The 13,218-nt window shown below is 36.5% G+C and overlaps 1 protein-coding gene across 3 annotated transcripts in view; it reads right to left on the bottom strand.

The window, feature by feature from the left end:
- The window catches only part of TENM1 (teneurin transmembrane protein 1), a 3,721,864-nt gene that overhangs the window by 785,576 nt on the left and 2,923,070 nt on the right, over positions 1-13,218 (bottom strand). For all 3 annotated transcript variants that reach the window (XM_044054336.1, XM_044054337.1, XM_044054338.1), the window contains one exon: positions 4,081-4,224. In XM_044054336.1, the coding sequence (XP_043910271.1) occupies positions 4,081-4,224 (144 nt within the window). The remainder of the gene's footprint in view (positions 1-4,080; positions 4,225-13,218) is intronic.

Here is a 13,218-nt window from a genome sequence, read left to right as displayed (position 1 = left end):
TTAGTCTCAGACATAAATTTTAAATACATTTTTGCAACTGCATTAATATTTGACCTCTGTCTAGTGCAGGTAAATGGATATTAACTGTTGTTTTCATGATATTAATTTATACAGAAATAAGTTTCACATTTTTTCTAAATATCTCAAAAACCAAGTAACACGGACATAACTCCTTAGCCTCATATGAAAGTTCTCAGCTAGATGAATAAAATGCCGCTGACAGTATGTGTGTAACTTGAGATACTGTAAGTTGTTTACAAAATATTACAAACATAATAGTTGCTGTGTTTACTGTGACTAATAACATTTGGTTTGATACCTAGAACCTAAAGAATACTACTACTATAAAATAATTTATGCTGAAGAGTTTGCCATTTATACTTCTTTCATAACCCCATATGGTTCCAGAAATATGAACATTTGTTTGAAATGTGAAGACATCATTTAATTCTGTCAAAAGGCTTAGGCTCCATCCACTGGAAGTTACAGTGCAAACTTCCTGAGCTCCTTTGGAGTGAATGAGTTAAATTAGTAGGATCTGTTACATTTAGATCTGCTTTTTTTTCTTCTTTTTTTCATTTAAAAACAACTTATGGGCTGGGAGATTAGGATGAAATGCATATAAGAGACTTGGGTGAGGGATAAAGAATACATTTGTTAACAAGACTACTGTGAAACCCATTTAAGTAATTTGATAAAAGATGATAATTCAAATGAGAAACAAACAAATTCTCCTTTGAAAGGCCTCACCTCTCTGTGATTATTAAAATATTTTACTATCTAGTTTTCACTCAAGTGACATGAAAGTTTCATTCTACATAAGATTTTGATACTGTGATCATTTGGCTTGCAATGGACATGATATGAAGAGAACTCCATCACATCTGATCTTCAAATGAGAGAAACAAGAGTGTCATTTTGTTTGTTGGTACATCATGTGCCTCTGTTTGCAGGACTGCTAGCTCTAGAATGAACTGAAATGCAGACTGACCAAGACAAATGGCCACCAGTTTCCTGTAAACAATATGCCTATACTAAGACTTCAGGTCCAGAACACTGACCACTTGGCAATATGTGCCAAAGCAAAACATCAAAGCCCAAGGAATTTACTGAAATATGATTATCAAAGTAACAAAAAACTTCAAAGTATGAAGGGAAGAATGTACCCCAGGGATTGGTAGTTGTGATCCCAATGGTTTCTTGAGGTACACTGGATTGTTTTCCTGTCCTGAGGAAGACAAGAACTTGGAACTATGAAAGCTGTCTTTGCTGTCAAATATTTTTCTGTAATGAGTTATAGAAAGAATTTATTTATGTTTGTTGACTAAGAGGTCCAACTGAGCAGAGTACATTTACATTGGAAGTTAATGGAGAAAATATCCAGATCTATAAAATTTGCTGTGAAAATGTCACAACATAAATATAATTTCTACTGACAGAAATTAGTTTACACACAGTTATAAATGTAGAGTCAGGCCACTGAAGAAAATATGTGCATGTAATAATAACTAATGTTTGAATAAATGAATTCATAATATGCATGGTGACAACTGTACTTTGATATTTGGTACATTATAAATGATGCTTGATATAAACAAACCAAAAAAAAAAAAAAGGAAATATAGACAAAGTTACAATGACCATGAATACATGTCTATGACATCAGTATAATAAAAGAATAGCAAATCTATAACCTGGCTCTGTGATGCAAAAGGTTAAAGATTTGACCGTAACAAGATTCATTAGCAACTTGGGGAAGTTGGAAGAGCTGTGTGGGGAGGAGTGATAGATGTGTGAATTTAGGTGGTGTGTTCACTTGATTAGGAGATGGGTTCTTCCCCGATGATGACCAAACAATCCATAGAGTAGCTCAGACTGGCCTCCCTGGGAATAGGCTATGGGGTAGGAAAGACATACTCAACACTTTAGTGCTTGAGCCATGATCACAAATACAGTATTCTGCATTTCTTCCAAAGAGATGGCACTACATTACCATAACACTGGTACCTGACAACCTCACACCTCTAACAATTTGCTTCTGGGACAGCCACGCCTTTCTCCCCACCCTAGCTATGACTCTGACTAAATGCACGTTTATTCCATGTCTTCCTAAGCAGGCACTACTATGTGCTTTTCAAGATAGTTTAACTTACAATAAGGAGACATCAATGAATAAAATGATTTAGAATAATTTTACCAGGTTGATGATGGATAATGACTGGATTTTACTGCATTACAACAACCTGTGAGCCATTGTTAGTGGAGTGAGAATTATACACCTGTAAGATTAGGGCTAGGTAAGCTTATTAAACGCTTCACAGTGGTAAAGGTATATAGAAATTAAGTTATGCACTTTTCATATATTAGCTCAAGTTTATGCATGGTGCATGTGAGAAAGTTAGTTATTATATAAAAACTGCACAAAAGTCTGGGCAGTACAAAAGTGCAGGTCACAGTCTCAGATTATATGTTGCTTCTGGTTAATTTTTGAAATGATGAACTTGAAATGAAGGTCAAACTTGAAATAATTTTTCTAAGGTGACATTAACATCTGCATATTTCATAGTGTGAAAATACAAGCGTTTCCTGGTGGAATTAAGTGTGCCAGAAAAGATGAGGAAGGGGCTAGCACATACCATAAAAGGAAGCACATTACATGCTGCACCTTTTGCCAGGGAACTTTGTAGTTGGATGTGCTCTGAATAGTCCTCAGAACAAGGTCCATTTTCTCCTGACTGTGGGTGACGGTTTTAGAAATGCTGAAGGTTATACTGATGAGACAGAGTTAAGAAATGTAAAGCAAGGGAAAAATCAAGCAGCTATTATGTTCTGTTGAAATGTCAACTACCAAAGGACAAAACCACTAAAAACTCGAGCTATGCATCTTATAAAAAACCCTGGAGCAGCAGAAAGGCCAAAGGGCAAAGAGGTGACTTGGAAGTCACAGTCTCAGAAATTGTTTGTGGTCTTTGTGATTGGAGATGCATCTTACATATCCAATATTATTCTATCATCATCAAACATTATTAATCCAGAGGCTAAAGCACATTAAGTGTGTCTTATGATAACAGTACAAGCTGCCAAAACCTGGATATGTTTCAGAAATCCCCCTAATACTTCACTGGACAGATTTGATGATTCATAGTTTTACCAGCTTCACACTGAGTTTAGCAGGGGTACTACATTATCATCTTCTTCATCATCATCTGTCGTAAATCTTCTCCTGAGGACTAAGAGCTGTGGGAAACCAGATCACGGAATGGCACAGAGTGCTAGATGAGCTCTACTAGTAAATATTCGATCAATGTCTCAATGTAAAAGCAATAATATTTTTAAATGTTTTTCTGACTGTCATTATTTCTAGATTTATTCCTGATTCTGGAAGTAAGAAGGTAAGATCTATGCTTAGCAAATTACTTTAAATATTCAAAGCAAGTAGCAATGCAAAGCTAGAGACATGCATTCAAGTCTTTCATCTCATAGGTGAAATGTGATTCTCAAATAAGTTATGTTGAGTTTTCAGTGTCCCATACAAAAGGAAGATGAGTAATTTAATTGTCCTACAGGACTTCTTACCTTAAAAAAAAGCAGCTGAATTCCTTATAAAACCCCATGTTAATGATCATATGTTAGTACCTAATAAGTGTTATATCTTGGAAATGTTGAATAAAATATTGCACTAACTCTGACACTAGTATATTTATAATACAAAGTCACTTATAAATAAACCAAAAGTATTTTTTCAAAGAAGCTTTATTTGAAAATTACCAGTAATCTTGTGTTCAGAAAATATTTGCTCCCATTTGATTGTGGTAAACATTCTTCCTCTGTAATACTAAGTCTTTAAATAACTTCCTAGTTAATTACTCTAAATAGAGAAACTTTCAAAATGTGGGTACATTATGCCATTTTCTTTCATTCAGCAAAACTGAGTGCAGTGCTTTTTGTACCATAACCAGCCTTTCAAATAGAAGTGCTTATCCTATTTAGACAGAAAACCTTGCAAGGATGGCAACAATTATCATTAATGGAAAATACACAAAGCAGCTCCTCTTATGTGAATCTCTTTGTCAGACTCACCACTCTGTACATTCAGAATATGGTGTTTGTTCAAGGACCATCCACCCAAGTTGGACCCGTCCATCTCAAAGCCCTGTAACATCACTGTTCTTTTTTCCCATATGACAAGGTCAACGCAGGTTTCATATTCATAGCCTACAGAAACTGGAAACAAAAAGAGTACATAGAGGCTGAGCAAGCATTCTTCAAGTATTATCCTTGGAAACTACAAGGATAGAGAGCATTAATTAAGCACATCATTGTAAACAGACACTTCCTTACAAATTACCAAGTTGCACTAATGAGCACCATACACTAAGTGATAAAGAACCTACTTTTCTTATCACACAGCTGTTTAGACATTGATTTTCTTTCTTTTTTCTTCATTGCAAGCATTAGTAAAGCACTTTTAATAAGAAATAGAACGTTTGACAGGGAAGTCAGATTGCAATTCATTTTAAGTAGAAATTATTTCTTAAAATGCTTTTCATTTCTAATAGACATCTTACACATTGCTCAATCTGCAGTCACACAAAAGGACTGTTCGGCATGCAGTCTGTCAGTGTATGCCGCGCACACTGAAGCTGTGTGCCTTTGTACCTAACAGCTGATCACAACCTATGACTACTGCAACATACTGCTGAAAATACCATCCTGCATGGAGTAGCAATTCCAAACTATGGTGAATGTGTCACCTACTCGAGTTTTGTGGACACACAGCAGGATTTCCCAGATGCAACCTTCTGCCAGTCTATATGCATTTTGTTCTGTGTAATTTGGTTTCATTTAATATCCTAAAATATTCTTGTTGAATGTACCAGTTCTGTGGTTTAAAAGGTTGAAGCCTTGACTGTGATTAGATAACCCATGATTTGACAATTTGCACACCGAAGAAGCTAATGGGGGTAGTTTCAGAGTGAGCAGCCAATGCTAGCTCACCCATCTTGGGAGGAGAGATGATGCAAGGCCCTGGGCTCCACCTAGACTGACACCCAGCAGAAGCTAGATGTGCCAAGACTTTTTGAGATAGCAAGTAGACTAAACATGTGCAAATACACTGCAGATGGATGGACATGTGCAAGAGTAGGGATACTGAGCAGGCCATTACTGCAGCAGTGAAAATGGTGGCTGGTGACTAACTAATGGGGTCTCCAAGTAGCTCCCTACCCAGGACACAATTATAGTCCACCCTTATGTGTGGATGACCCCAGCTACGGAGGAGGTGAAACTAAGCTCTCAGGCAGGTGGAAGGAAGATGGCTCTGGACTTGCACCATAACACATAGTACAACAAAAACACTAAGTGCAAGGGTCCTTACACTCTTTAGCTGACAGGATGGTGCCTTTTCCAGGTGACTGCAAAAGGGTAGATGGTTGTCAGGCATGAAACAAAGAAACATGTTTATTGTCTCCTCTAAACTTTCTGTATAAGCTTGATTTATTCTCATCCTTGTGGCCAGGATGAAGACAGAAGAGTGAGAGACAGACCAGATTACTTATGCAGGTTACAAATGAGTAAATAAAATGAATAAAAACAAAATGTAAAGAGGAACACCTGAACAATAATCTCATCAAGCTGTACAAATGGCTAATATATAGTAATAAGGGAGCGGTGGTGGGATGGGATTAGTCTGTAGGAAGTGGTAGTGATGAATAACTAGTCTGTAGGGAGTGGTAGTGATGAAGGACTAGTCTGTAGGAAGTGGTAGTGATGAAGAACTAGTCTGTAGGGAGTGGTAGCAATGAAGGACTAGTCTGTAGGGAGTGGTAGTGATGAAGGACTAGTCTGTAGGGAGTGGTAGTGATGAATAACTAGTCTGTAGGGAGTGGTAATGATGAAGAACTAGTCTGTAGGGAGTGGTAGCAATGAAGGACTAGTCTGTAGGGAGTGGTAGTGTTGAAGGACCAGTCTGTAGGGAGTGGTAGTGATGAATAACTAGTCTGTAGGGAGTGGTAGTGATGAATAACTAGTCTGTAGGGAGTGGTAGTGATGAAGAACTAGTCTGTAGGGAGTGGTATTGATGAAGGACTAGTCTGTAGGGAGTGGTAGTGATGAAGGACCAGTCTGTAGGGAGTGGTAGTGATGAAGGACTAGTCTGTAGGGAGTGGTAGTGATGAAGGACCAGTCTTTAGAGAGTGGTAGTGATGCACTAGTCTTTAGAGAGTGATAATGGAAGGGAACTAGTCTGAAGGGAGTGGTAGTGGAGGGGGACTAGTCTCAAGGGAATTGTAATGGTGAGAGACTAATCTGAAAGGAATTCCAATGGTAAAGGACTAACCTGCCTGAAGTGAGTGGTAGCAGTGGGTACTAATTTGAAGGAAGTTGTAGTGGGACAGGACCAGTCTTCAGGAAGTGGTGTGGATGAAGAACTAGTCTGAAAGGAATGACAGTACTACGGGACCTGTCTGAAGGGACTGACAGTTGTTGGGGAATAGTTTGAAGGAATGAAACTAGTAGGATGTATAGTACAAAGGAAGAGGTCACAGAAAAACACTAGCCACCAGGAAAAACTCTTACTTTCATGCCTTAATGGCACAACATTAGTGGAGATCAGGAGAAAAAACACTAGACACCAGGAAGAAGTCTTCATTTTGTGCCTTAACAGTTGTGTTTGACAATAAGTCAATCTTAGATATTATACACAATCTATTTGAGTATACTATACACTAGTTATCCATATCTATGTCATATTTACCTAAATAAGTTTATCCATATCTGTGTCATATTTACCCATTAATAAATAGGTTTTAAGCATTTTGTGTCATTCAACATTTGATTCCAAGAAATCAAATCTTTTTTATAGGTTCATAGGTAAGTACTAGGCTAGCTGCTTTACAGGCCATTTTAAGCCGAGCCAATTTCCATTTTTGTGCTTGAAATAACCTATCCCATTTGATTATACATTGGCCTTAACCAAGAATGGAGTGCTAAAAATCGGGAAAATGATCAGCATCAATGAAACCATGACCTTTATTAAAAAAAAACATTAAGCGCTTTCATCCCCCACTGGGGACTTCATCAGAATAATTCTTACCATTACAGGACAGTGCCAGCCCTGATGACGTCAATGAGGTGACGGTTGACTCGGAAAGACTGTACAAACTGCTCGATGACATCGAGAAGGGGTTTATGAAACTGAAACACCTTCAAACTCAACAGCTGCATTTTCAGTTTTGTTTGGATCGGAAAATCATTCCTCGTGGACTTCAGGTCTTTAATATGCCTAGTCAGGGTCGGGAATACCCTGACTTGCTTGCGAAATGGCAACTATTGAATATCGAAGTAAGCCGTAAATATTTACTGCTCCTCATAGACTTTTTTCAACCGGAGGAAGCAGCACTAACTGATAGTATAGAGAAGAAACAGAAATCTCTGTTTAGAGATTTCCCTTATAAGTTAGTACAGCCATTATTTGAAAATTTATTGGATGGTGTGTCGGCGTTTGAAAGAAAGCTTTTGCACCAAAAAAGACATAAGGCAACCAGGGACATTAATGACTTTAAACGGGGCCATGTCTTTTTATGGCCTAGACATGGACAAGATAATGTAATTGCTCCCGTGACTGTTTCTGCTGAAGAAAACCATATAGAGCATAATGATGTTGAGCCATGTCAAGTAAATAGACAGAGTAATAGTAAGAGTGCATTGAATCTAACTGTGACTGATGGTGTTAATTTGAATGATGATGCTGTATCTGTTGACTTTAACCAGTCTCAGGCTGATAGGGTGGATGTTGTTTCTAGGAATGGGCCTGTTAAAGTTGTAGATATGTTGTCATCTAGTGAGGCTCCTATAGATAACCCCAGTGGTCTGGGACATCTGAATACAGACTCGACAGACGTCATTCATATTGTACATTCTAGTGTGCATTCTGGAATGAATTTATATCCTAATGTACAAATTATTAAGGATAAGCCCACTACATCTGGACTTGGGTCTGATGTTGTGGTTAGACCCAAAATATCGAAAGAACTAGCTGGGCATTATACTAATGTAAATCAAGGTTTACCTTTTCCTCTGCCAATACGCATGGAGAAGGGTCCGAGGAGGACCCGCTCCATGAGTCGTGGCAGACAGAAAAGGAAGCTTTCAGGGGAAGTTCCATCCCATCAAACATTGAAAAAGATGTGGAACAGCAAACAGTACATAATTTATCTAGTGTTATATTAACTACAGATGATTTAGCCCTATTGGAGAAGGGACCGAACTTCATTCCTAGAAGCCAGAGTAGGCTCGTTGACACAGTGCTCGATTTGAAATTATTTTGCAGAAGTGTGATGTTAAAGTTTCTGTATAAAGGTATGGGTGATGAACATGCTGAAGGAGGACAAGCAGTTTTTAAGAATTTAAGTGAATATGTACCTGTACACCATCCTCTTGTAGAGGCATTTTTTAAGTTAACTGAAGATGAGCTGCATGATTATTATGCCAACAGGAATGTGAATAGGAACTCTTGGAGGCAGGATAATCTCACCTTTAAGGAGAGGCAGAGCCTTAAGAGATTACAGGATGATTCTAGTATTATTATACGACTGGCTGATAAGGGTGGCCGTGTCGTTGTGATGGATATGTTGCATTATTGTGCCTCCATGGAATCCATGTTGTATGACAGGTTTTATGAGGTGATCACCTTAGATGTTGTGCATGACATCATTAAGTATGTCAGTGATACATTATTAGATATTTTTAAGAGTCAGTTGATAGATAAAAACTTGTATGATTATTTGACAATCAATAAACCTGTTATTCCAAGCATTCATGGATTACCAAAAATACATAAGGATCCTTGTAACCCACCCATGAGACCGATAGTCGCTGGTCGTGGTTGGGTCACAGAGCATTTGTCTGTTTATATAGAGAAACATCTCAGATGTGTTTTAAACAACAATGGTTATGTGTTGAGAGATTGTAAACAGTTTTTGATCGAGCTCTATGAAAGCACTAAGCAATGTGACGACATCAATGGACTCTTATTTGTGACCTTTGATGTGCAGTCTCTTTTTACTGTCATTCCTAATGGGCTAGGACTCACCTATGTTTATGAATATTTGAAGGAGCACAGTGAGTATACTGCAGTTAATATTGATTTGATAGTGCATTTTTTAGAGCTGGTCCTTGAGAATAATTTATTTATGTTTAAAGACACAATATATAGACAATTGGATGGCGTGGCTATGGGCACACCTTGTGCCAATAGCTACTCCAACATGTTTTTGGCGTATTGGGAGGAGCATGTATTGTTTCGTGAGACTTTGTTTAATACACATGTGGTTTTTTATCGACTCTTTTGTCGATGACCTTTTTGTCCTTTGGAAGGGGACAGTGATACAACTTCAAACTATGCTCACTGTGATGAACAGTTTGACCACCTGTCTTAAATTTACGATGCAATATTCACCACAGAAGATACAATTTCTAGATTTATATGTGGAGAAGCTGTCAGATGGCATGATAAATACAGGGGTCCATCGTAAAGCCTGCTATAGTAATTCTTTACTTATGAGGTCAAGTATGCACCCACCATTTGTCTTTAGGAACATAATGAGGGGCCAGGCGATTAGGGCTTCTAGATTGAACCCTATGGATAATGGCTTTACCACTGAGTTGGATGACCTCAAAGATAGGTTAATATACAGGGGATATGGTGGACAAGAGGTTGATCATCATTTAAAGGAAGCTCAAGGGCTTCGTTCTACAGTAGCTATACCATATTTTGGGTCAGGATGTCCTCGATATACTATGGTGAATCGTAGTACTCAGTCGTATGTTAGGTTTACAACCTACTTCTCATCTGATTACTGGAAGGTCAAAGAGATCATTGGCAAATATTGGGGCATACTGCAGGTTGATGAAGATCTGAAAGGGATAGTAGGAGATGAACCCCGTTTTACATATAGAAATAAGAACAATTTAAAAAGAATGCTCTGCTATCCGAAGTTTGATAGAAACTCTAGGGTTGTTGGACACACTGGACCTTGCATGCACTGTAATTTTTGCTCTTTTATAGATTAAGTACTTCTTTTTCACATCCTGATTTGAAAGTAATTTTCAACACGACTATAGAAGCAGATTGTATGACTTCTCATGTTGTGTATATGGCTACTTGTATATCATGCGGCTCATTTTATGTGGGTAAAACTCATCGTCCTCTGCGAGACAGGATAAGAGAGCATATTTACCATATTAGGAAAGGTACACTACATAATGCCTTGGCGAAACATGTAGCTTTGTCTGGTGCAGGTCATGGATTTTTGTTTAGGGTTTTAGAGGTAGTAACTCCAAATAAGAGTGGGGGGGTGATATTTTGAACTATACAGAGAATAAAGAATGTGAATGGATAGTTTTGTTAAGAGCAGATTGAGGATCAGGCCTCAATGAACGTGCCTCAATTAAACCCAGGTTGAGGCAGCGTAGGAATAACAAATGAATGTATTGTATGCAATGTTATTCTTTGTGCGTATATGCATATGTATTCATGCATGTTTGTGGATATGTTTTTTATATACATTTGTTTTTTATATATTTATATGTCCTCAAGTTATGTATATATTGTTGCTTAGGTTTTAACATTGCTGTTTTTATTTGATGATATTTCTTTACGTGTTTATTTAATTTATTATGTGATAGGCTGGTCAGTTAGGGTTGTTCCCTTTATATTCCAGTGTTTCTGGTTTCAATTGTAGATCTGATGAAGCTTTTATAGCGAAAGCGCTTATCTGTTCAATAAAATCTGGTGTTTTTTATATAAGTGGATTTACTGACTTGTGGATCCGATACACTGGAAATTGCTTTTGCCTCACCTCTATTATTCTACTGATTTTAGTTAATTTTTTGTTGGTGAGAGGCATTAACTTGGTGTGGCAGCAGTCTCACAAATTTTATTATAATTTTCAACAGAAAAACACTAGCCACCAGGAAAAACTCTTACTTTCATGCCTTAATGGCACAACATTAGTGGAGATCAGGAGAAAAAACACTAGACACCAGGAAAAACTCTTCATGTTGTGCCTTAACAGTTGTGTTTGACAATAAGTCAATCTTAGATATTATACACAATCTATTTGAGTATACTATACACTAGTTATCCATATCTATGTCATATTTACCTAAATAAGTTTATCCATATCTGTGTCATATTTACCCATTAATAAATAGGTTTTAAGCATTTTGTGTCATTCAACATTTGATTCCAAGAAATCAAATCTTTTTTATAGGTTCATAGGTAAGTACTAGGCTAGCTGCTTTACAGGCCATTTTAAGCCGAGCCAATTTCCATTTTTGTGCTTGAAATAACCTATCCCATTTGATTATACATTGGCCTTAACCAAGAATGGAGTGCTAAAAATCGGGAAAATGATCAGCATCAATGAAACCATGACCTTTATTAAAAAAAAAACATTAAGCGCATTCATTCCCCCACTGGGGACTTCATCAAAATAATTCTTACCATTACATGACTTCCTTAAATATTCAGTCTAATTAATATATCTAATTAGAAAATGCAAAGATACAGGACATAAATACTATATAGAAAAAAATCTGTTACTGCAAATAATATCTAAAATCATGCATATCACATAAAAGTTATAATGCCATGTACCTGAAATTGAAAGCCAACAGAACATAAGTATATTAAAAGTGGAATTCATAAAAATCTTACTTAATGCATTTATAGTTAATTAAAAAAATATATATGCAACTAACTGAAACCACTAATAAAAAAGACTGTCTAAAAGTAAAAGTACTGAACAGAAATACTAAACAAGATTACTAACTAGAAAGCTAAGCAGTATTAAAAATACTAAGCAGAAATAATGCCTCTATATAAGCTAGCAGCTATTAGTCTAAGCACTGGATGAATGGAAGTGCTGCCACTGAGCCCAGGTATTACTCCAGCATTCAGTCTGAGCTGCCAAATTACTTCCTTATATTCCAATAAATTTTCCCATAAACCTCCCCTGTTTTTTTTTTCCTCTACAATTTCTATAATCCGAAAAGGAATTTGTTATATGCATTGGATACTTGTGCATATTTTACTAAAGCATTATTAGTATTGGTCCTCAAAATATCATAATTGTGCTCATAAACCTTTTTTCTAGGCATCCTTTCAGACTTCCCCACATAAAATCTACTGCTTCTTGAACATATGGCCATGTAGACTAGTCCTGTTGTAGTGCAATTTTAAACCCTTAAATATAACCTTAGAATTCAATTATTATTTTTAAATAATGGATTTCTTTTCTGAAATATATGGACACTGTCTACAGAAACCACATTTTAATGATGATCCCTGACTTCCTATTCCATGTGTTTATCTCTTGGTCTTTTCAAAAGCTTTTTAAAATTGACCAAGGTCTTGTTGAGAAAAAGAGGCTCATTCCCTAAAATTTTGTAAATAATCATCCTTTAATGACTTCCAATTACTTTTAAAAATATTTTAATACCCCTAGGGCAACTACTATATGCCACTACATAAGCCCTGAAATTAACATCATCGATTGCCTCATTAAACTTAACTTCCTTTATCCCTAGAGGTCCCTTCCCTAAAAGTGGTTTATATTTAATGTCCAAAAGAACTTTAACTTCCTTAAAGACTTTACCCACCATAGTCTATGACTATCCCCTCTAAAGAAACATCGAAGTTAAGGCTTCCATTTCTAATTCCAAATCTTCTCTTGTAGACTTCATCCTGGCTACCCTAACACCCTGAACTTTTATTAAATTCCTCTTAAAAGGGTATGTGTAAAGACTAGTGTAATGCAATTAAGATTTGCTGAAAGAGGGCCTCCTATTAATTCTGGACTTAAAACTAACATCTATAAGCCTATTATTAACATCCAAATAGTTTACCTTTTCCCAATTGAAATTAAAAGTAAATTAAAAAAAAAGAACCATGCAAAAAGGCAATAAAATCATTGTTTTTATCATCAGATCCATTTCCATAAAATAAATATATTATACAAAAATCTTAAATATATGTTGATATGCAGTATTTCTAAAATTCAGAAGTAAAAAAACTTATTTTTCTCCCATGCCAAAAGGACCACATTGGCATATATGGGAGCAAAGGCTCCACATGAAAATTTCAACCTTCAAAATATATACAATTGTTTTCCAAGACTACGGTAACAAAATCCAATAAGAACCTAATATTCTTTC

Source organism: Protopterus annectens, chromosome 13.part0, assembly GCF_019279795.1.
Source record: "Protopterus annectens isolate FY-2018-M chromosome 13.part0, PAN1.0, whole genome shotgun sequence".
NCBI lineage: Eukaryota > Metazoa > Chordata > Ceratodontiformes > Protopteridae > Protopterus > Protopterus annectens.
The sequence above is the reverse complement of the archived record's forward strand: the minus strand, read 5'-3'. Positions and strand labels throughout refer to the sequence as shown.